Below are 24,662 nucleotides of genomic sequence, written 5' to 3'. Positions count from 1 at the left end.
CTGGGGTGTGTGGTCAAGTAGTAAATCCTCATCCCCAATGAAATACCTGCAACTTTACATCTCAGACACCGCCGCTCTGTACCTACATCCCCTTTGGTCACGATTTTTTCTTTTTTTTTTTTTTTTTCCAAGAAATTTTAAAACAGTTTGTATGAACATTTTGAAAAAAAAAACCCATTACGCATTATGAAATCGATACATAGATGGGAAACTTAACATGGTAAAAATATACCCGCAGTGACTGAAGGGGGTATTTTAGGTGTCTTTAATGACAAGATATGGTCTGTGTGCGGTGGGTCCACTAGGGGGCAGAATTAAGCATTTTGGAGACCGTGTACTTTTCACTGTACCTTATTTTTTTTACATGTATTTCTGCACATTGCTCAGTCAGTAAAATTAATGACTAAAATAAAACCAACAAAGTCATTATTTAAAAAGGTTTGACCTTTTTTTTTTAGTTTATTTTTATTTTTATTGTGTAGGTTCCAGCTTACTGTAAACGGAAACGTAGTTCATTTTTGATCTTTGGTTGCTTCGGTTTTATAAAACGTGAACTGTTCAATGAAATTAAAAATGATTGTTTCCCATTTTAACCCTACATCGAGGTCCTTGGCAGACTTGCTTGACACTCAGTAGGGTCTAGACCTGCCCAGAATTAAAAAGGTGTTACTGTCCCTTTAAATCTGATTGGTTGCAACGCTCCATATAACCCCGTGGGGGCAGGGTTGAGCTCGCTAGAACTCTTTGTGGTGGTTGGCGCCTGAAGTTCTCTACAAAAACAAACTAGGCAGATTTGTTTTGGGCGATTTTAATCATTTTTTAAAAAGGCTTCTCTTTTTTTCCACCCCATTTCGTGGCACTGCAAAGCCGAAAGAAAACTTTAAGAAAATGGAAATGAAAAAGAGAATCAATTTGGAGCTGAGAAACAGGAAGCCCGCGGAAGTAAGTCTCGCAATGATGTGAAACTCGAATCCAGGGGGGGGAAAGCCGTGTTTTTATTTAGTTTTTGGGGTTTAAAAGTTATTTACACGGCGGGGTGTACGTTTATCTGCGTGCTTGAGTGGTGGGCGTTTGGAAAACGCATCAAATTTATAGTTTAACAAATCAGAAGTTTGTTTTTTTAAATTATTTTTACGGTGTAGCTTGTGTAACATAGCACATGGTGGCAAAGAAATTCATTCATTCGCTTCGACTTCCTTATGCAGCGCGCTAACATGTTATTTAAAGTTTTCTAAATAATACAACCTCGGATGTTTGTTTGGTTAACGCGTTTATTTTGATGTCGGAACACACGTGTGTCGTTTCAAACGTGGCCCCGTAGAAATGCCCTAAGCTTAGGGTAATGCCGGTGTCGCTGGTTTTGCATGCACTACACAATAAATCGCCATTTCAAGCGATAGGCGCGGTGCACGCTGTCCTTTTGAAAACGGACCGTATTCATATTTAAACACGCTTTTTGTTAACTTCATGGGCAATGTAAACTCCTTGGGTCCATTAAAATGGGACCCTTTCTAAACGCAACGTGCTGTCGAGCAGGGTGCTGAGCGTGTCCGTGTGGCTTCATGATTATCACCGGTTATTTCTTAGCAGACGCCCTTATCCAGGGCGATTTATAGTTACAAAATATCAATCGCAAAATACCACATTACAGATAAGAGCAGTTACAAGAGTCAGTAGTCCTTGGTAAATAGGAGCAAATTCAAATAAGAGAAAATAAAACGGTACATTTTCCGTATGAGAGCGATTTCGGTTAAGAGCACTTTTATAATTCCATTTAAGAGCAAGTAGTAAGTTCGGTAAATGGCGTGTCTGGGGAACGTGTAGTCAGAGCCGTAGTTTATTTTCTGTTATCTCCGATAATGTTTGCCTCGCTTAAGTTACCAGGACCGCATTGTGATGTTTAATTTGTTAATCGGATTCCACGGCGTCATTAATAATGGCGAAAGAGTGAAATGGTGTGTAGGGCGGAAACTGCTGTACTCCGTGTACTCTACCCGAATTGCTGCAGTAACAAGACCCCCTCTTCTGAAATGTACAGGCTTTTTTTCGGGTGTATCTTGTAAATCATAAGCGGCAAGCACTTGTGGTGTTTTTGAAAATCTTGTAAAAGTTTGCTTTGGTTTTTATTAATTTAAAACAGTTGCGAAATTTAAGGGCGATTTCTGTCTCCTGAAATAAGTGGTTATTTTGGCGGGGCCCAGGAAGAAGCGGATTGGTCCTTGGCAGGAAGACTGTTCTGAGTTTAGTTTTAAATATGAATTACTGTCTGATCATTATATTAAATATACACACCACATGGAACCCTGGCGGGTAGACACGTGACCAGCAGAAGGAAGGGAACCGGTTAGTGTGGGTTTACCAGCCCCGGAACCGTGTAAAAACATTTAGGTGATTTGATTTAACTTGGAGTTAAAAAATAAAAATTCCCCAAAAGCTTATTTCTTTGTCTGCAAATTTCTTGTAGGTTGGAGAAATTGTTTATTTTTAATGCAGACGTATCGCATGGCAGTACATTTGCAAACAATTTAGGCCTTGGTTCTGACCCAGTAATTGATGTCATTTTGCCAACAACTTGGAAAACTATTTTTCAGAAACTGAACAGTTGCCAGTATCTGACACCAGACCCCTGTTTTTTTTTTTTTTCCTTCCCTTGGCCCCCAGGTGAAGGAGCTGGTGTTGGATAACTGCCGCTCGGACGATGGGAAGATCACCGGACTCACTGCTGACTTTGAAAACCTGGAGTTCCTCAGCATGATCAACGTGAACCTGCTGTCTGTATCCAACCTGCCCAAACTCAACAAGCTGAGAAAGGTGAGAGTGCGCCTGCTTCAGCCTCCCTGGAGGGGTTCCTGCCCGGCCTGGTTTAGTAACCCCAGCCTGATACTCTGTGTGTGGGGGCGGACGGGGCTCTGTACATTCCAGGCATGTGCCTGGCTGACTTTCCCGCTGCTTGTAAACCTGTGCAGTTTACAGCCTTTGTAAATTGGTACAAGTAAGGCCTAATATTAGGCCCTATAGAAAGCTTTATTAAGTGGCCATTATGTGGAAATGGGAATAAGTTCATGGTGTATCTGATTGATTGTCAGCAATTCTTTCAAATGGAGGTGGGGGGTGGTATTCTGCCTATGAGTCATGTTGTCTCAATAGACACTCCCATTGTTATTTCAGTGCTGTTTTGTGGTTAACACCAGCCCCATGTCTGTCTGCATTCTGTTGTGTAGCAGACTCACTCTATTTTTCCGCAAACTGGGCTTGCAAGCTGTTTGCCCTTGTCTCCCGATATATCCCTGTTTAAGTTTTCACATGACGTTTTTTTTTAAACATTAATTCGTTGAGAGGGAGGGTGGAGCCGCCACTTCTGGTTGTATATGAAGCAATAGTTATCGGATTAATTTGTACTTCTCCCCTGGAACACTAGTGGGTGCTGTTTTACTTGTTGCCTCTAGAACTGCTTAGAATGGGTATTCATATCTGAACAGATGCTTGCTATAAATCTGTTCTCGCAGGGAATTAAGTAACTTTAACTTTAAATGTAGATTCCCCTTCTACTTTGTTCACCTACAATTATTTACCCCCCCCCCCCCCCCCCCCCACCACTCATGTAAAGACTAAAAGGGCATATATATTTTTGTAAAGATCTTAGTGGGTTTTACAGCTTCATCTGTGGTCTATCTTGATGCATTACAAACTACTTTAATATTGTATGTAAAGCTGTAAATACTAATTGTATTTAGTGCTGAATCAACCCATTTTTATTTACATTTTTGGCTAATCTGTTGAAGTACATTTAAAGAGCGATCACATTGAAGTGGTAATTGACTGTGTGTTTGTGTGCATTGCAGCTGGAGCTGAGTGATAACAGGATATCTGGGGGCCTGGAGGCTCTGGCTGAGAAGTGTCCCAGCCTGACGCATCTCAACCTGAGTGGCAACAAAATCAAGGACCTCAGCACCCTCGACCCGCTGGTAGGTCCATGCCCAGTCTGCTGTAGCGTCTCGTCTGCCTGCTGCTGCATCTTTTGCCCATAGCTTCGAGTTTCTAAAACTTTGTAGAACAGAACCAGTAGTGATGGACGGTTCTGCAAAAAGCTGGAACCGCATCCAGAACCACGCTGTACCTTCAGAACAGCGCTCGACCTTTGGAACCGCGGCTCCAGACAAACCTGTTGAGGTTTTCCTGAAATGTATTTCCTAAATGTGTTGGCTATTCCCTGGCTCTTTGCTCAGCAAGCACTACATACAAATACTTGCTGCAGTAAAACTAAAATGTCTTGATAAAAGCATATAAAGAATTGTACATTAATACAAGCGATTTCCAGCTGAACTCAAATTCACTTGTTTTTCATGAAGTGCACAGTGATTGTGTGTATTTGGGAATAGATTGCTTAATGTTAACTGGTATTAAATGGGTAGGGTAAGACACGCATAGACTAACCAGTGGTCGCTTCCAGTGTTCATTGTGGGCTGTCGATTTCAGTTTAGGTGTTTTCTATGCAGTTTGACATGCCACGGAGCCCTGTAGCGTGCGTTGTACTTGCACAAGGCAGCTAACCATGAAAGATGGGCACTCATGACTACAGTAAATGTGTGATTTGGTTTCCTGAATGTCCCTGGCTAGCTGTAGAAAACTCGCTACAAGACTTCAGAGCAACATTCTTTAGGTGAACACAGTAAAGCAGAGTTGCATGCAGTTAACTTAACAGTCGCTACAATATTTCTAGAAGTGTAGAGGGTTTGTTTTTGCCCTGTGCCCAGCTCGGGTCCACACAAGCTCATACTTCACATAGCGTCATCGTCTAACTCTGGGTAAGAGACCAAACGTTAGCCCCAAAGGGGCTGGGCACCCATTCACTATTCTTAGACACAGTCCTGTCTACAGGACAATTAAACCCATGTGGTGGTGTTTTGTCCTTTGAAAGGGGGTGTGTATGAAACTGACCCTCCACTCCACTCCTCTGTAGAAGAAGCTGCCCAGCCTGAACAGCGTTGACCTGTTTAACTGTGAGGTGACAATGCTGATGGATTACCGGGAGAGCGTGCTGGAGCTGCTTCCTCAGCTCACCTACCTGGACGGCTTCGACGCCGACGACCAGGAGGCTCCGGATTCCGACCCAGAGGGGCTGGACGATGACCTGGACGACGAAGGTGAGAGACCGGGGTTCTGTGCCTGTGATGGCAATCTGATTTCTCTAACGCAGGAACTGAAGACGCTGCTGTCCTGTAGTCTCTGCTTTTCATCAGTTGAGGAATCCTGCATTTGAATGTAAGAAATGTTCATACCTTATGAGAAACACAAGTGTCTGTGGCCAAAGCCTGAGGATCCCTGGTGTACATGCAAGAGCTCAAATACATGGAGTTTAAGTCCCACAGATCAGCTATCCTGTTTTTTCCATTCCTTGGTTCCCTGGCTGTGTTCCAGCTGGGGCAGGTAGTGCTGGCTCTGGAGGGGGTGGGGGGGGTGTTGAGTTTTTTTTTTTTTGTGTTTTAAGCATGTTTGGAACTAGGGGCGTAAAGTGAAAGTGCCAGAGTTGCCTCTACCTGGCAACTCATAACTGGTTGGATAACCTTTCTAACAAGTCGGGCAAGAATTTCAGCAAGTTTCTGTTCTTGTTCTATCCTGGAACCCCTAGTTATATGAATAGTGCAAACTCAGATTTTAAGATTTGTGAAATTTCACTTATTTTTAGGTTCTCTGCCCTTTTTTTTTTTTTTTTTTAGCAGACCCAGAAATTGAATTTAAGCACATTTCGTGCAATTATGTACAGGAATAAAATATCAAAACCAAGCCTAACTCCCATGCTAATCTTTCTTTCCGGTTCTAACTAATTGGATGGCTAAGCCATATGTATATTTAAACTTTACAAGCACACACAAAAAAAGTTTACACACTACCTTTTTCTATGAACCACACCTCTTGCCTTCACACAGACTGCCCTGAACAAACATTTCTGCCCTTTGCTAATCGCAGGCAGGTGGCATTCATTAAATATTGGAGCCAGGTGTATCTTATCCTGGCTCTGCCCCGTGACATTCTGGGGGATGTAGTTCTTTAACCCCTCCAGGACTACATTTCTCTTCCCTTCTCTCCCTAGTCTGCACAGATTGTGCTTCTACTACTGCAGTCTTGTGGCTTCAGTGTCCTACCTGGTTCTTTAACATTGCTAACACCCTAACTATAGTGTGTGGTATGTGAATCATATTCCACCTTCTGTAGGGGATAAAGCAGTGTATATCCATTAGATGGCACACTTTGTCCTAACCGGATTTATAGCAGCAGTTTGTGCTAAATACGTTCATGATCATCTGTACCATACATGTCGTAGTTTTTCTACAGTTGCTATCGGCATGCATTCTGTAAAGGTGATGTGGTTTCTATTGACATGTGACCTGTATATTGCATGTGTGTTTGTAGATGAGGATGAGGAAGGAGAGGAGGAGGATGAGGATGACGAAGAGGAGGAGGAGGATTGCGATGAGGATGGAGTTGTGGACGAGGGGCTAGATGATGAGGATGATGATGACGAGGGGGCTGAGGAAGAGGTAAGCGCAGGGGGCAGGGTACCTTTTTTTATATCCATGAGCTAATTAACTCCAGCCGACATGAGGGAACTTGTGGGAGGTAACTTTTTCACCAGGTGACTGGTTCAAACTACAATATCTGAACAGCCTTGCTTTGAGCTACTTGCTTGAATGTCCCTCCAACAAGTTGCATTAAAGTGCCTGGTGTTGCGTGGGTTTAAAGCAGCCCAAGTTTGTCTGCATTGTGCAATCTGACTTCAGATGCTGGCTCTGCTTTCCTTCCAGGAGGACGATGATGACGAAGATGAAGATGACGACGACAGCGAGGATGAAGTAGTGGATGGTTAGTAGTCTTTGTTTTTTATTAATATTTAGCGGAAGTGTGGTCATTCTGTATCCAAGCTTTGCTACATATTTAAATAGTTAAGTTTGTTAGATTTTATTTCTGTATTTCATCCTTGCCTCCTTTAAAAACCTTGTAATTTCCAAGTCCTGCAACAACCACTAATGTCTTCATTATAGATGCTGCTCCAGGACAGAAGAGGAAGAGGGATGTAGAAGATGATGGAGAGGAGGAAGAGGAAGAGGATGATGAATAAGCTCAGCTAGAAGAAAGCTGAAGAGCTGTACAGACACTGACCTCCTGGACTGTTTTAACCAACTATGCACAAGGCTGACTGTAACTGGGAGTGAATGGGCAAGGGTGACTGGTTCCCGGTCAGCGTGTCTGGGGTGGGATTGGGAGGGCTGACCAGGGACTAGCTAATCTGTTGTAATACCCTGATGGGTGCTGGTCTAGCATCCATCTTTCGAAACCCTGGTCACATTAAATTAATTGGATAGCTGGTGGGGAGGGGGGGGGATAGTGCGCTTTTAGCAGGCATCTCTGAAAAATGAATCAATCCCATTCAAACTGAGCCAGGTTTTAGCCAATCTGTGCATGCTTGTTTTTGTTTGTTTTAAAGTTGCATCTGTTGTGCATTGAACAAAAGGCTGCTTTTTTTTTTTTTCTTTAAGTGTCGTTTTTTCCAAATTAGTTTTAAACTGGTTATTTTGTAAATGTATGTACATACTTTTGAATGCAATTAGGTTTTTTTTGTGGCAGTTTGAGTTCAGTGCTGTAATTTTCCGCCCCCCCTTTTCTTGAAGAGGAATGCATTGTTTTTAACTGACTTGTAAAGGTTTGTAAAAATAATAAAAGAAATGGCTGCACCTTTTTTAGTTTGCTGTTTTAAACAGACTGGAATGAAATCTTACTTGAACAAGCGATCTGATTGGGAGAGAGAGGGTGTTGGTGCCGTGACTAGTCTCTTGTGTGCAGCTATGGCCAGAAGCGAAGCATCACCTAGAATTTTAGGATTGAGACATTAAATATATGTAAATGTTTTATTAAACATGTAATCAAAGAAACTACAATTTATATTGCAAGAGTCTACTAGAAGCCATAATAGTATAGCAGTTCATGTTGGATTGTGAAATTTTTCAATTTGTCGATTTTTAACCATATGGAAAACTACACAGCGGTGTTTAATTCAATATGTTACCGTAACATTCAGCAGGTTTCATTTGACTTTAGGAAGCAAAATTAGTTAATTCTATAGGGTGGTGCAAAACTTTTGGTTATAATCCATGCTCAGTTAAGCCTTCATTAAAATGGAATTGGTCCAGATCAAATCAGTTTTTGAACGTGGTGTATTTATATAAACTTTAATCTCCAGCTTTTATTTGGTTGTAGAAAATGCATAGACACTAGGGGCTTTCTCAGCTGTCATGAAGTGAAGTTTTTTTTTTTGTTTTTTTTTTTTGAAACCCAGTATATTCGTGATCTTAAGGGTTTCATGTTTCTAGTTTTGTAAAGAAACTGAATTAAAACAATAAAAAGAAACGTGTTTGACGGGCTAGTTCTGTTTAAAGGAAACATTCGCATCTGATTATTCATCAGGTATGTTCTGTATCCTCTTTGGCAAGCTCAAGCATTTGGATTTCAATAATGAGTTTGCTGGTAACTGATCACAACAGCGAGTTTGATTACCTGCAGGGAGGAGGGCTGGCCACGCCCACTCTGGAGACGGGCGTTCTTTTACAGAACAAGTTCAGATTGAAGTGGAGACCCTTACCGTGCCTCACACACGCGCGCTTACACCTCCGCTTCAATTCTGTACAGGCAGCGAAAAATAATAGCTTGAATATTACCGGTTTAGGTCATACCTACCTTTCTACTCTCCTTTAAAAATTCAACTCTTAAGCCATTCACGTATCTCAATCACAAATGAGAAACGCGTTATAAAATTTAATTTACGTTTTTTGTTTTTTTTAAACAATTAAATGGAATTCTTAGAGTATATAAATATGGGCAAAACACTGAAAATCAGGAGCCCTCAGTATAATACACGGAATGCCTGCATCGGTTTGTCAAGCGTGTCATTGAATTTCTGTTCTATACAGGTGTGCATAAACAGAACAACGTGCATACCGGTATAAAAGGAGAAATAATTGGGTGGATACTGCATTTAAAAAACAAAACACGGGAGTGACAGTTTCTTCCTGGCGACATAGTTTATTTGTTTGTCACAGAGGGAGATTAGAGTTTCCAGTTTCAGTGAAACCGGTCTGTACGTTCATTCATTTTTCATTGTGTGCTTGCTGCACCGTTTGCATGGTAAGTACAAGCTACAACACCCGGCTCTTCTATGTAAGTTGCTTTATTTTCTGTAAGCCGTAAAATATTGAACTTTTATCCTAGAAAAACGTTATTAATCCTGTGTTACATATTACAATCATCGCTATCTATTCATTTAGTGTTAAACTATTGCCTATGTATGTGCATCTGTACATAAGCACGTAAGTACTTCACATTTTGAGGTCTAGTAGTGCTTTGAATCACAGTTAATAAAACGTAGCAAGTCTTCAACACTTTTTTGGAAACACGACGTCAGAATCTCCCCGCATTGTTGTGTGTATGTAGCCCGTGATTCCCCCTGTGGGTCCGCGTGTGTTTGAAGGAGGAGTCGTTTCCTCTTCAGTCCTGGGCAGCGCTGGCGAGATGGCTGGGGTCTTTGCCTATCAGAGCTCCGAGGTGGACTGGTGTGAGGATAATTACCAGCACTACGACACTGTGGCCGAGTTCTACAACACGGTGAGCGATCGAGGCTTTATAAGAACTGCAAACCAGTATTCAAACCTTTTCAATATCTATTAGAAACGACTCTGCATACATGAAGTGAATTAGTGGAGTGGGCTTAGTTCACCAATGACATGCACAACACTTTATAATAATAATATAAAACTTAAACAATGACATGTCATATAAAGTAATCAATTTATCAATGACATGCACAACACTTTGTAATTGTAATATAAATAACTTTATCAGTGACATGTGCAACACATTGTAAGGGCTGAAGTCATTGTATTTTGTATCTTGCTCTTAATTGTATTGTAATTCTTAAGTAAGTTTTTACTGTTAGTCGTCCTGGGTAAGCCTGCTAAGAAATAAATCATAATATAAAGTAATAAGTTTAATACTGCACTGCAACTTACTTCCATTTAAATCTTTATTTGAAAAGTTCAGAGGAGTAGAAATCAGCTGTATGTTAAATGCCAGTGTTTATTAATCTGAGTGTAATAATGTAACTCACCAGCTTCCAATATTTCCCACACAGTATAAAATATCCCCTTCAGCCACGATTGCTCTATTTCCTTTATAGAATTTTTCTAAACAGTTTGTGTGAACTCTATAGGGTTCAAGAAATTGCCCTGCCAAAACTGTGCTTGAGAGTCAACCCTAACTGGGGCTGACAGACACACTCACCTCCAAATGTTCTCGATCGCTTTGCTGAAGGAAATAGATCTGATTTGAAATCACTTTCAGTTCTATCCCTGTGAAATGTGGCTTTATCTAGAGCCTGATCTGTTTTTGTCTCACAGATTCATGGCAGGTGGGTGGCAGGTGCCATTGGCCTGTTTATTCTGTCAGTTGCCTTGGTGCACCCGTTCCTTGATAAACAGATGACCTGCTTGCAAACATATCAGAAGAAAGACCTTTCTGTTTGGTGGTACAGCCAACAATGTGGGTGTCCTGACTATGTGCAGAGTACTGCAGTGTTTGCATAAACATAGGCAGGTAGGGACCATTAGAAAGGCACACATTGAACTCAAAGCTTTCCAGCTCTCGAGTCCAGCCTCTGTTTAACATTGGGGCAGTGAGTCTTTTTAAACATTCACAGCATTACAGGCACAGGATCATTGTGATTAATGACTAGGCTTATTATTTATAATTCATTTTTAAAGAATAGTTCATTTAAATTAGACAATAACCAAGCCTTAGATATATTTTTTTTTAGTTTTTCATGTTCAGTTTTGATCAGGGGAAGTTCATTTATCCTGCCATCGCGCTACATGTTCAATTCCTGTACATCGATTTCTCACCTCTTACTAGCTTTACTAACAGGTCTTAACATTCCTTAAAACAGTCCTTAATGTTTTGTGTCAAGTCCACTGTTTGATTGCAGCTTTAAAAAGGAGTCACATTGAAAATTCAGCAGAATTCAGCCAGTTGTTTTGAGTGTTCTTGCACCGTTTGTCCTCCGCAGGTCAGCAATGTGAGCTTCTTCATCTTCTCCCCGATCATGATGTACCTGCTGCACCCCTACGCCCGGGAGAGGACCAGGGCAGTGCACCTCGTCTGGCTCATGATGATGGTCGTAGGTAAGCCAGGAACAGGGGGTCCCTCTGGTCTGCGACTTGACTGGCTCCACACACCTCGGTTAGGACTAATCTTGGAGTACCTCACCTAAGATAGTGTTAGGTGACCAAGATCTGTGCTGGTCTGTGAAACCAGCCATTAGCTGCTTGTAGTTTTTACCCCTGTAATGCGGGCATGCCAGGACAGTTGTTACACCGGTAAGTCAATATTGTTCTAAAGGCGTTGTATTAGCACAATGATGAAGGCATTGGCCGAATTGTATATGCACTTGACGTTGGTCTACTAGACTTTGAAGCTTTTCCTTGCAGAATCACCCAACACCCAGTTAAAGGAGCCCTTACCCAGGCTTTCATTTTCTTACCTCTTAGTAGCACAAGCTCCATTGTCACTGGCTCCCCTTTCCTTGTGTATTTTATTCCTGAATTTGAAACAAGCAGATATTTGTAAAATAACACTTTAGATAAACAGTTGCTGTTGCTTCCTGGTACCCCATCACTTCCTGTGTTGAAGCTCAAACTCACGCCAATGGTCTGGCTGCTATCAGACCAATGATATAGTTGCAATTAGACCATGTGACCTACAGCAACGGTACCAGAAAACAAGTGAAAAACCAAAAGATTCTCTGCTGTAACAATGTTAATAAAGCTAATGAGAAGTAAGAAAATGGATTTAAAATAATTGGTCAGCACTCCTTAAGAACGGTGTCTTGAAAAACAAATACAGGATTGGGCGTGTGGCCAATCCCATCGAACTGGAACTGGAGATGCAGTCACCAGCCCTAACACAATTAGTGTATGTGGGAAAAACAAGAAACACAAGATCTGCCCATACAATGTTTAATGTTCATGTACAGCTCATTAAACACAAAGGACTTTCTTATAATCCATTGAAAAGGGTCTGGTCCGCGGCCAGAATGCAGTGTGGCTAGCGCATTGGAAGGCTTTAGGTGTCCACAAAGAATGCCTGAGTATTTGGAGTGTTCAGCTAGTACTGTGTCCTTCCTTCACAGGTGTGTTCTCCGCATACTATCACATGACTCTCAGCTACATGGGTCAGATGCTGGACGAGCTCTCCATCCTTTGGGTCCTAGCCATTGGCTACACACTGTGGTTTCCACGGCGACTCTTCCCAGCATTCATTAGGAGCAGGTAAGTACCACAACACAACAAACGCTGCCTTAAATACTTAGTATTCCTAGTAAAGACAGTTGGGTTATTCATATCTGGATTAATTGGGGGTCATACCTGCCCAGTCATAAGTGTAATATTTGGGTAACTGGGTTTTTGTGCTGTCATGAAAGGTCCACTATAAAATCCAGGTGGTGGTTATAAATGATAATTCCGAGCAATGTGCATTTAATGTCTGTTTTGCAGTACTGGTGAAGACATTCACAGTCTTGCTTGAGTGCGTGTGGTCGCTGTGAGAGGATCTGTTTCAGTAATGCAGAATCCTGCCTCGTGGGCTCTTGGGCCGGCCCTGCACTGATGCACATGTCAGGGCAGCCTCCCCCTTTGTGTCGGGGCTCTTCCATTACAGCTGCCATTGTGCACAGTCCGCACTCAGAGCTGCTTTCTGTCACTGCAGTGCAGTCTTGTGAAATATGCAGCAGGCACAGACCCAAAACCAAAATGAGTCCGGCTTCACGTTTCAGAATCTGGGGTAACATCACCGTCCAGGTGACAAACCCTGTTGTCTGAGGCATACGATTTCAACGTGGGGTGGTTTCACATTGTAAGTTTACACACGCACACACACAGCTGCTCCTTCGCCAAAATCTTCCCTTGAATGCAGGGCTGTCTGTCCACACATCTGTATGTCACACTTACATTCTTACAACAAAAGAAGTTCCAAATAAATAAGTCGTTTTAATGCTACTAACACCTAGATCTTAAACACCACTTATGCTAATGTTTTATTTGCCTGCATAAATAAGTATTTCATAAATATTCTAGCAGCAGCCTTGCGCTATATTAGGAACCGTGCCCGTGATTTTCTCTGATTTCCTATTGGCTGGGAAGCACCATGTGACTCAGCCAGTATTCTCTCCTCTCTGTATTGCAGGAGTCAGTTTGCATGCCTGATGTTTTTGGCAGCCACCATCAGCACTCTGTCCTCCTTTGCCAAGCCCACCATCAACGCTTACGCACTCAACTGCGTTTCTCTGCACATTCTCTACATCCTGCAGCTCGAGCTCAGGAGGTATGTCACTTCCTGTTCGGAGCAGTATCTAATCGCCCAATGAAATTCACTCTTTTTTTTTTTCCGAGGGAAATACTTTACTATACTAAAATAAATCTTTTATTGTTTTACATTTAATTTGTGTGTTAATTTTATTAATCTGTTTTAATCTTTTTTTTACCAGTTGATCTAATAACACCAGTTGTGTATAATGGGGATATTAATCACACACACAACAAACAAGTGATAATTCTCTGTTCTTAAAATCAGAAAGTCATCAAATTATATGCATCAAAATGTATGTTAATGTATTACTAATTAAGCTTTGTACTTAATCTATTACACAAAAATTGACTGAATATTTTACTGGAACATTTTAATAAAAAGAAATGTGTCAGGACAGTGATTTTTCACCACACGTCACGCGAGAGGCTGATGAGATATTGAAACGTCTTCAAGTTGGACAAGTTTCTAAGATGTCTTTTTCTTTCTCCCTGCTCTCTCTGTGTCCAGCTGCAGTGACCCGCGGATCCACAGGCTCGCCCTGGTCACTGTGGCCTGGTGGGCTTTAGCCATCTCCTGCTGGCTGAGTGACCGCCTGCTGTGCAGCTTCTGGAAGAGAATCCACTTCTGCTACCTGCACAGCTTCTGGTGAGGGGGACTGCCAGCACTGAAACTATATAGAATAGCACCTACAACACAAGCGAATTACAGTGGGGTGTTATTTCTATCCTGGTTTTACTATGTGTTTAATAAGACACACCTGTTACCTGTACACTGTAATCAAGCTCCTTGTAAAACCTGGAATGGGTGACACTGCTATTATTATTATTATTATTATTATTATTTGTTTATTTAGCAGACGCCTTTATCCAAGGCGACTTACAGAGACTAGGGTGTGTGAACTATGCATCAGCTGCAGAGTCACTTACAATTACGTCTCACCCGAAAGACGGAGCACAAGGAGGTTAAGTGACTTGCTCAGGGTCACACAATGAGTCAATGGCTGAGGTGGGATTTGAACCGGGGACCTCCTGGTTACAAGCCTTTTTCTTTAACCACTGGACCACACAGCCTGGGAGTCTTATTTCCATCCCTGTACTTGTATGTGTTAGAAGTCATTTCAACATTTAGTAGAAGCGCTTTTCATGGGATGCACTTTTTTAGTATTCCTACAGTTAGCGCTGAAAGAAGACAAGCATCGTCCCTGTGTTTGCAGCCCTCCAGCTCTCCGTCTGTCCCTGTCTAACCAGTCTCTGCTTCTCTCGGCAGGCACGTTCTCATCTCGGTGGCCTCTGCTCACGGCTGTGCCCTCTTTGCGTACTTCGATGCCCAGTCCGAGATCCCAGAGGCCAAGCCTGAGCTGCGTTACTGGCCAGAGAACCGCTGGAACCTGGGAATGCCCTACCTGTCTGTGAGGGAGGGGTCCACACAGCGGAAGCAGTGCTGATCTTCCCTGCTGGGGGGGGGGCACACACACACTCACACACGCCCTGCCTGATACAGAAGAGTCGGGCAAAACCAACCTCATCTAAAGGGAGCGGCACACCGCTTTAATTCTGTTTGGCTTTTGTGACTTGACTGATAGTTGTCATAATAAGAAAGCTTTTAATGCAGAAGTATTTTTCTGGTTGCACCTGTGGATTTGGAAATAGACAACACTTAGCAACAATCAATTTGTAAATATTTTAATGCGCTGATTTATTATTAGTGAGAAGAAAAAAAAAAACAGATTTGTACAGATAAATATCAGAGAGCTTTAGATTCTCATTGTGATTGAAATACCGATCAATGTTTCAGGCTCTCACTTTGTACTGGCACAGCAATGCGTGTGTGCGTTTCATTTTTAATACCACTAATTATTACTATTATTATTATTATTATTATTATTATTATTATTATTATTATTATTATTATTAGATGTCGTTTCATCATTTACATGTATTATTTTTTAAGAACAGAACTGTGATGTGTGTTGGTGGGAGCTGATCTCTTTTTCTATGTTATTTATCGGTGGAAAATGTCACAATAACAGAGAACCTCAGGACACTTACCACTGCTAAACCCTGGAAGCCTGTGCTATATGTTATGCAGTCATAGTGTTTTATTGTATTTGGGTAGGAACAGCAGTTTTACCTTCTCTACAGAAACATTGAGTATTACACAGTGGTCCTGGCTCGGCTGCACACAGTATTGTAATGGAGTGCCCATGTGTGTGCTGGTGTGAAAACACTAGGGAGGGGCGATACTCAGAAAATGATGTAAATTAGCCAGGACCTTGTTCACTGTCCAGTTTGTTTGCATATACATTTTCAACCTTGCCTTTGAACACATGCTTGCATCAGCCCTGTGCATGCTTCTATCACCGCTTACAGCAATAGGAGGTTATTAATGACATGTTCAAGCTGGAAGAAAGCACTGATGCCAATATGATGAAAACTGCACTGCATTTTATTCTGTGTCTCAATGTCACAAAAGCTAAAGTATTCATTGATAAGGCCTGTGTACAAAATGTCACCACAGTGAATGTATTTCTGTATTTTTAAATACCGAGACACCAAGAAAACACAACTGACTTCTCACTGTGTCCACTGTTGTAACATCTGAAATAAAAAAAAAACATTTTTAATACAAAGCTGTGTTGTACTGGTCTTCATAAGTTCAGAACCTGCTAAGGAGAGGGTGTATTTTATGCCAACATAAAACACTTAACATAGGGCTTTGTAAGACAAACACAGACCTCTAATTTCAGGGCAAATCCTGCCGATTGTATAGTTTAAAGGGACTGCAGCTGAAACGTAGGTCTCAAAATGTGAAGTTTTGAAAGAAACACATGTTACAGCATGTTTTATTTCATTTTAAAATGTGATGTCTGGTACTGCACTAAGCTATAGAAAGTATTCAGTTTCCATGACTTAAGTATCTTACAAATAGGTTACACTTCCCCATACCAGGTAATTTCACCAGTGTCTTCTGGGTCAAAGCATATTATTGGCTACAAAGTATGTTAATCAAAGGGGGAAGCAGTTGGTTAATGACAGGAAAGTCTGCTTTGAAGAGGGAATTCCTTAGACCTATAGAAATAGGGCAGCAGTGTGGAGTAGTGGTTAGGGCTCTGGACTCTTGACCGGAGGGTTGTGGGTTCAATCCCAGGTGGGGGACACTTCTGCTGTACACTTGAGCAAGGTACTTTACCTAGATTGCTCCAGTAAAAACCCAACTGTATAAATGGGTAATTGTATGTAAAAAAATAAATAATGTAATTGTATGTAAAAATAATGTGATATCTTGTAACAATTGTAAGTTGCCCTGGATAAGGGCGTCTGCTAAGAAATAAATAATAATAATGAATATAATTGCACAACAAGTAAGCTTGATGGAATAATGCTGTTAGATACAGCCACTGTAATGAACCACCTTTGAAGTCAGTGTTGCTTTTTAAAGTGCAAGAAAGTCTCACCGAATCGTGTTGCCATACCAATCTCTACCCTTTCCCCTGCAGCAATGCTGTCTGACATGTATTGTGCTAGAGCTGAATGAACCTCACCCTGTTTGCTATCTCCCTCACTCTTTCTGAGTGCGGCAGACAGCAAACTGTGCAAACACGGCTGGCTCCTCACTGACCTTCAGCAGACCACTGACACAAAAAACACAGCAGGGGTGCAAGGTCAGTGAAGGACCCCAGGGTCACCGGTGGGAGCTTGTCTGGGGTCAGCCAGGGGTCGTGTTAGTCCAGGAGGGAAACCGCGGACAGTGTCCACACATTCCGTCCACTGCAGGAGAAGAACGAGACACAAGTGTACAAGAGCAGTTATACACAATAGATTTACACTCAAGCTTGCAACTATAAATCCTGTATATTATGACAACGGAACCTATTAGACCCTTCTCACTTTACTACACCCGATTGACCACTGGGTGTCACTGTAGCTTCATGTAAACTTGAGTTGTTCTTTTTTTCCCACAATTCCATCTGAGCTACTTGAAGATGTAGAAACATTGTAGCTTTCCAATACGTTTTTTTTTTTAGTAGAGAAAAACACTGTCGTTTTTCATCTTGCTCCATTTAGCCCCTGGAATGACAGTGATCCTCTAAACAGCCTTCTTTCTCAGCCAGTTCAGGCAGTTCCGCCCCACGCTGGTTACAGAACAATGCAGCGCTGTGGCTTCAGCGAGCCTCGTGAGGAGCTTTCTGGCTCAGCATCTCATCCTGTCTTTGTTGAACATAAGAACCTTTGCTTTGCCTTTGAGAAAGCAGCGCAGCTTTATGAGAAGTGAGATGAGTTTTGCCAGAACTGCAATACAGAGCATTTCTAATTGTAGTAAATCAATATGGTCACATAGACTTTTTTTTTTTTTTTGTGCAGTTTTCAAGTTCTGACACTCTCTGCAATAATTTTAATTAGCTGTATTTACTATTATATGATGCATGGAGTCTCTCTGCTATTCACTTTCATTGAGATGCAATAACAGGACAGTACAGTTTGGATGAACAAACGTCACCAAGGGTCCCAGTGACGAAGCAACACTGCTGACTTTTTAAAATCCAATTCATACAGTAGCTCTAACAGGAGGATGGATCAAGGGTACTTGGGGTCTCCTTTGCTAATATGTAATTGATTTGTTTATGACTTTTTTTATCCATCTCCTTGTGTCCTGTAGTTAACACTTAAATTTTTTTTTCTGATAAAACAATTGAATGAATTACAATCAATTAAAATAAATTGAATTGAATCAAACCATATTCAGTTATCTTTAAACAGTGAAGACTGTCCATCTAAAGGATAAACTTTTTCATTTCACTTTAAAAATCACTGTGTGTCTCTTTATCACATGTGTAAGTAAAGGTAATATGGTCAACATTTCTTGCTTTCTTTCCATACCAGGAACAATCCAGGATCAGTTAAACTATCAAAAACATTCCCTTGGCAGGAGTAGTTGATGTAAAAACTGTTTTAAATGATATTTTTTTATTGTAAGTTAGTTGATTGAAGATCCAGACAAAATTATAAATAGTCACATCCTGAATATGTAAACCATTTTACTCAAAAGGTTTAAAACAATTTTAAAAGATCAAATCACCTTTTTAAAATGCATTTCTCATTTGTGTTTTTAACCCCTAAACCTTCAAGTACTATGCATGCTATATTTGTAACTAAGTCAATTTACACAATCTTCGACTTTCTTGCATTCAGCCCATAGCACCCCCTCCCCCATCTGTCTCTGTCTGCCTGCACAATCGTGTTGCATGTTTTCTAATAAAATACAGAAGTTTCAATAAGGGGATTGCAGCATACGGGGTGCAAAAGCACGGTAATAATCTCAGCATTGTGTTCCTCTGTGGAGACGAGGCCTCCTTCGGATTAGCTATTCAATCGCCTAGCAGGAGTATTTAAAGCTGCAGTGTCACATCGTTCAATGTTAAACTAGAATATAATTCCTGTGTGACTTTGCCTTTGCATTCTTCCATACGTAATCCTTCTGGGCAGCTGAAACAATGCAGACCTCGTTGGCTTTCCAGTTTGTTTGCATTCCCTTCAGTCAAAGGAACACCATCTTTCTCCCTTGATAAAGTTTTTTTTTTTTTGCTACTCTGTTGCTTTGTGAAATATAGACACTCATGTTCCTGATACTGTACTTGCAGCAGCTGGAGGTTATTGATGTTTTCTCGAAGCTCTGTTGGTCACTATAGCAAGCAAAGCAAAACTGTGTCAAGCTCTTACATCAATGCTTTATGTCACTTTCAATGTGTTGTGGTTGTGTGGAAAAGGACACAGTGCAGTTCGGGGGATCTTTAAAGTTCCTTTTAAAATGAGGATAACTTTATTAGTCTAGGTCAGGCCTTACCAACATGGACAGCCATTACCTGACAAGGATCCGCCCAAGAAGTATCGTTAAAACACCCTGAAATCTGAAAAAAAAGACAACCAAGCGGCTACTGTCAACCCATAATCAGACAGAACTACTGCTCAAAATAAAAGAGAGTCAATTTTCCGTTTTCAACTTTTTGCTTAAAAAAAAAAAAAAAAACACTGGACGGAATATACACGGACCATTCCATTGTATGTGACGCAGCATTACCAGACGTCGAGGCAAGCAGCCTCAGTTTTCAGCCTTCATTTTTTTCTCCTGGTCAGAAAACAGTAAAATTGTTAAATTGGCTAATTTGTACAAAACTGTAGCAGTGGGCCCAGCAAACTGACACCACAGTAACTATATATATATATATATATAAAACCCACGTTATAAAACGCAAGACAATATAATATGTTTTATTTAGAATATGTACTATCAGCACACAAAAAAAAACATATTTATAAATAATTTACACAATCAAAAAAGTGATGAAACCCACCCTCTACATTTTGAAAAGGCGCCCGTGTCGCATCTTTAAGCACCATGGCAACACAGTCCCAACCTCCGTCGCTCCCTCACTGGCTGCGTTGCCTGACAGCTCCAGGATAACCATTGGAACCCTCCCCTGTCAATTATCAACAGGAAGTCCAGCCTTCTCGTCCATACGACTGGCTTCCCCCGCTGCTGCCCCGCCCCCTGGCAGATCCCATTGGTTGGCGGAGCGTTCTGTTTTGGGCCGCTGGCGAGACTCTTGGAGGAGGGGGAGAATGACTTCCGGTTTCTGGGTGAAATTGACACACAATGAGGAGCTGCGATCAACCTCACTAAATCTGCCGTAAATAAAACAGCAGCAACAAAAACGCAGACCATGGACAATCAGGTAACGCAGCCGCTTCTCTCGCGTGGGTTATACTAGCCAGCCACTGCTTAGGAAAGCGTTTTCCAAACAGAGTACATTCATTTCGGCACACACACACACAATAAGGTGCTGTGGCGAGGCCTTGGAAATCAAAACCGGAGACAATCAGGTAGTGGAATTCATTGATTCCGTTTTGTCAGAAGGGAATACCCCCACGCAGGTGACTGGCGGTTCAGTCCACTTTGCTGTGGGTTTAGCGAGTAACGCTTTCTGGAGAACGGGGGGGGGAGGTAATGTGCTGCCGGCGCGCGTTGGTTGTGATCCGACTTGTGTTGGAAACCAGGGAGTATTGTTACTCGTGTTTATTGCAGTCAGATACTCCTGCCAGTGGCAGTGATTGTAGGGGCTGGCTGGATTGTAGCCGCTAGTATAATCGCTGTTGTTTCAGACCCCCCAGCCTTGCTGTACTTGTCCGTTAAGTTCAGAGAAAAAACAAAACCCGCTGTGGAAAGTCGCCAAAGTTTAAACTCAACCCCCCCCTCCCCCTTCTAACGAGCAAGTGCGAGTTGTGTTAGTTTTGGCCCCCATTTAATTTCTATGCTTTTGAAATTCTTACACTTAACTGATTTCATGCCGGTTTGAATACTACAGCTACGGCCGTCCGCTGATCGTGTTATTTTGTAAATCTACCGCGCTAACTCCACAGTTTGTACTGTGAAAAGTGTGATACGGTTTTGAGATGTGCCACTGCTGCCTGTGCCGCTCCGGCGCAGAAGGGGGTTGCCCGAGTCTGGAATTTCACGTCAAGGCGAAGGCCACACTCTCACGGTGCGATCCGATCCCTCCCCCAGCTCAGAGCAGCCCAAGCAGCAGCGATCTCCCAGCTCCAGTGCAGCCTTGTACAGCAACTCGGTGGGGTGCTTGGAGAACTACAGGCCCAATTAATAAGAGTAACGTCACTGATCTGCCATTACCCCGTGCATATCAAGCGAAAACTAATTCCAGCAGCACCTACATTGCATGTGTAAGCTGTTGTCTAAGGTTACTAACTTAAATACATTATATATCACATATACTCTTTGACAAAGTGCGTTTTGGCTCATCTTTTTAATACTTTTGTGACTGGCAAGTAATAGTGGGTTGCCTAAGAATCTCCACCATGCTTACATTTTACTGAGAACTGCCAATTGTGACAAAACTTTGGGGGCATCTTTACCTCAGGTTCATGTGTCAGACTTTAGATCTTGAAGACTTACTAGTGTAGTCGTTTGACATCTGTAAAGGTGCAACACTGTAGATCATCCCTCTCCATGTTGGTCCGCACCTTTAAGTGTCCCCCCGGCTGTTCTTGCTGACCTACTAGAGTCTCTTCCCAGTTAGAACTCCACTGAACACACTCTGTGCTGTCCTGTTGTCCACTGAAACTGGGGTACTCTAATATTCCTTTCCACCAGCACAGCCGAGCCGTGAAGCCCTGGGGCCCTCGCGGTACGGGTGGCTCTCCACTGGCCGAGCGAGAACCAAACCGTGAATCTCTGGCCTCGCAAGACACCCGAATCTGTCTCGGAGCTGAGCAGGTCTGGGGGCGGGGTTTATGGTTTTCATATCTTGCTCATCAGATGCAAGTTACTGTCTCTCCAAGAAGCATTCTTCTCCTCTTTGAGTAATCAGCCTGTCGCTGCATTACAGTTGGATCAACATTGTGGAGGCATTGTAAGCTCAGTGATGTCTAGAAAACCTAGAAAGAAAAGGTGAACTTGAATGAAGACTCCATGATAAGTTTGACATGCACAAAGACATTTAGAGGCATCCATGCCGGGTTATGCTGTAGACTTCTCATTGAGACATTTTGGTGTTAACTCGTTTTTTTTTCTGTTATTACCGTGTAGGAAATGTACACCTTTCAGGGGATGCAGATTATTCTATTCTAGCTGTCCTGTGATAGTGTATTTGTTCTGGATCGCATTGTCTTCTTTTGAGCTGTGGAAGAAAACCCGTTTGTGGATATTAAGTGGCAGGCAGTGCTGTGCTATTGTCGTTGCGAAACCTTTGTAAATCATTGAAGACAGGGAGGGGGTGTACTCTATTGACCTGTCAAATAGAAAAGTGTTGCAATTGCGTTTGCCAAGGAGTGTGTCTATAAATACAGCGCGGCCTGATTAACGTCAGTCGGTGGCAGCTCTCGTTCACTTGTATTGAAAGACATGTGATCCAAGGTCTTCTAGTGGCATAAAACTCGCACTAACCCTGCACCCAGACCTGGGTTTCAGTACTAGCCTTAACTAAGTATATTATTGAAATGATCAGGGGCTGGAAGTTCGATGTTGAATAAACTGTTCCTCCTGGCTGCATGAACTGCTGTTTGTAAATCTACAGCTGTGATAAGTGCGATCAGTTCAGAGCAGATTTACCAGGGCCTGCATGTTCAGTCTCCTGATCATATCAATATAGCAGAACAAGGGAAGTCAGAACTGGACTGGGTGCAGGGCTAGTGTCACTTTCAAGCCCTGCTCTGGTGGACAAATGCTAGTCTTTCTGAACTCCAGGATGTGTAACATGGCCTTCTCTATACCCTGCTGTTAAATGACTTTGGCACCAAGTTGTGATCTGGTCGTTTGTACTTTGTCAGGGGTTTATTTGAAGGCGTTGACTGATTAAAGAATCCTGGTGATCCACAGCTACAGGGACATGAGCATTTTTGAGAACTTCGTTACTGTGCAGAACAACTGGGCACCTCGCCCTCTAGCTGGAGTGGCAAGTGGTGTCGGAGTTCACTCACTCAGTGTGTGGTTTCAAACATCCTTGACGCAGGTCGTGCTGTTGTTTACATGCACAGATCACAATCTAAAGTGGACAAGAAACGGCAAAGATGTAGCAGAAATCAAAGTGGCATCTAGCTCTCCACAAGGCACAGCGAGTGTATCTGAAAGACAGCTGCGGTGTCTCAGGTTGAAGTTGTGCAGAGTTCAGAAGCTAGTAGAGAGTTCATGGACTGACTGTAATGGCAGCTGTATTGTATCATTTTTTCTTTACCCCCTGTATATTACATAAATAAGGCTTCTGTTGCATAACAGTTTGATCCATTCCTGGTTTTACTCTGAGTTTAATAAGACACCCCTGAGCTTGTAACCTACACACTGGGGCTAATCAAGCTCGTAAATTCTGAGATCTAATGATTTATCAATGTGCCTCTACATCTTATCCTGTGGACAGATGTCATCGCGCATACAGAACATACAGCATAATTACAAGTACAAGATCTGTTTCTGTGATTTTATACCAAAGTAATCCATTGTGTGTCGGGTCTCTGAGGGATAGAAATAAGGCTCCTATTGCATAGCAGTTTCACCCATTCCAGGTTTTATTACAAGCTTGATTAGCCCGTGTACAAGTAACAAGCTCAGGTGTGCCTTAATAAAGTCATCGTAAAACCGGGACTGGATCAGACTGCTATGCAATGGGAGTCTTATTTCCATCACTCTCTTATTATGAGATGTCATTTCGCACAATCAGCCAGAACCCAAACTGCATGAGATGACACCCTCTCCACAGTTTCCTGCCTGAAATATCACCCTTTTTCAGTGTTGTCACAGATACACAACAGAAACAGATACACGGCAGAAAACATTGTGTAGAACAAGGCTGATGCATCTGATAAACAATACGAAAAAAACATTGAGAAATATACAAATTGCGAATACCTATGACCAGTGCTGTGTGTTTTTCTGAGGTTTGTGTTTTGGTGTAATGCTTCTATCAAGTTGAAACTTGTACGTGCCTGTGTGCGTGTGCACTAACACCATATCATTATAACCACACTGACTAACCAGCGTCTGACCTTATGTGGGCAGAACAAAATGCACTATTCACGTTATTCATATTTCCTGATGGCACTGTTAGTTGTAGTAATGTTTTTATTTGACTTTTACAGCGAATTCTGTATTTGGAATGCGTGGGCAGGGAGCAGTTTCTTTATGTGTGGTACATCTGTCCACTTCCCTTCTTTGTGCATTACAAATCCTGCATTTGTTTTGTGGTGCAGGGATCGAAATAAGACTGCCATTGCATAGCAGTGTGATCCATGCCTGCTCTTACAAGGAGCTGAATAAGATACACCTGAGCTTGTTACCTGTACACTGCGGCTAATCAAGCTTGTAATAAAACCTGGAATGGGTGAATCTGCTGTGCAGTAGGAGTCTTATTCCCATCCCTGTGATATCCAGTAGTAGCTAACTTCTGGACCAGGGTCAATTTAGTTTTGTTCAACCCTTGGTTCATATCTCTTTGGAGATGCATATGCAGTATTGAGGAGATGTGCGTTTATGACTGTCAGATTTGAGATGTTTAGAATTGTGCTGCATCTTTTAAATTATTCATGTGTTCTTGTGATTTTTAAGGCTGCTGCAGGATCTTAAGAACAGGTTGCCTCAGTTTTTAGAAAAAAAAAAAAAACACTTTGCGTGTGTATTTGATGTAAGAACATCCTGTGAATGCAGATGGTCTGTGTTTTCTGTGATGTGTTTTTAGAACTATTCATCAAATTGTG

At 42.0% G+C, this 24,662-nt stretch overlaps 3 protein-coding genes and 1 long non-coding RNA gene across 6 annotated transcripts in view; 3 read left to right on the top strand and 1 right to left on the bottom strand.

Annotated features, from left to right (window-relative positions):
* Nucleotides 1-720: 720 nt before the first annotated feature.
* Nucleotides 721-7,730, top strand: LOC131721868 (acidic leucine-rich nuclear phosphoprotein 32 family member B-like). Its single transcript, XM_059015029.1, has 7 exons — nucleotides 721-942; nucleotides 2,662-2,811; nucleotides 3,843-3,965; nucleotides 4,961-5,144; nucleotides 6,412-6,539; nucleotides 6,804-6,861; nucleotides 7,041-7,730. The coding sequence occupies exons 1-7, from the start codon at nucleotides 889-891 to the stop codon at nucleotides 7,115-7,117; spliced, it is 774 nt and encodes a 257-aa protein (XP_058871012.1). The 5' UTR covers nucleotides 721-888; the 3' UTR covers nucleotides 7,118-7,730.
* Nucleotides 7,731-8,934: 1,204 nt separating this feature from the next.
* LOC117401191 (alkaline ceramidase 1-like) lies at nucleotides 8,935-16,041 on the top strand. 3 transcript variants are annotated; one of them, XM_034911623.2, is made up of 7 exons: nucleotides 8,940-9,177; nucleotides 9,484-9,654; nucleotides 11,111-11,225; nucleotides 12,233-12,371; nucleotides 13,285-13,422; nucleotides 13,915-14,052; nucleotides 14,674-16,040. In XM_034911623.2, the coding sequence occupies exons 1-7, from the start codon at nucleotides 9,175-9,177 to the stop codon at nucleotides 14,849-14,851; spliced, it is 882 nt and encodes a 293-aa protein (XP_034767514.2). In that variant the 5' UTR covers nucleotides 8,940-9,174; the 3' UTR covers nucleotides 14,852-16,040. The 3 variants fall into 3 exon arrangements, with proteins under 3 accessions (XP_058871203.1, XP_034767514.2, XP_058871202.1); XM_059015220.1 differs by lacking the exon at nucleotides 13,285-13,422 and having other exon boundaries at nucleotides 8,935-9,177; nucleotides 14,674-16,041; XM_059015219.1 differs by having other exon boundaries at nucleotides 8,940-9,654.
* A 3,722-nt stretch (nucleotides 16,042-19,763) lies between these two features.
* On the bottom strand, nucleotides 19,764-22,250 carry LOC131721872 (uncharacterized). The gene is made up of 3 exons (XR_009319949.1): nucleotides 21,999-22,250; nucleotides 21,373-21,854; nucleotides 19,764-20,038 (listed from the first exon to the last, which is right to left on the bottom strand). It is a non-coding gene; the product is annotated as an uncharacterized LOC131721872 (long non-coding RNA).
* LOC117401475 (protein ENL-like) overlaps nucleotides 19,977-24,662 on the top strand; it is a 25,414-nt gene continuing 20,728 nt past the window's right edge. The window contains exon 1 of the mRNA XM_059015119.1: nucleotides 19,977-20,137. Coding sequence (XP_058871102.1) covers nucleotides 20,126-20,137 — 12 coding nt within the window. The 5' untranslated portion in view covers nucleotides 19,977-20,125. The remainder of the gene's footprint in view (nucleotides 20,138-24,662) is intronic.

The sequence above is a fragment of the Acipenser ruthenus genome, chromosome 49 (genome assembly GCF_902713425.1).
Source record: "Acipenser ruthenus chromosome 49, fAciRut3.2 maternal haplotype, whole genome shotgun sequence".
NCBI lineage: Eukaryota > Metazoa > Chordata > Actinopteri > Acipenseriformes > Acipenseridae > Acipenser > Acipenser ruthenus.
Note: the sequence above shows the minus strand (reverse complement) of the source record. Positions and strands in the feature narration are given on the sequence as shown.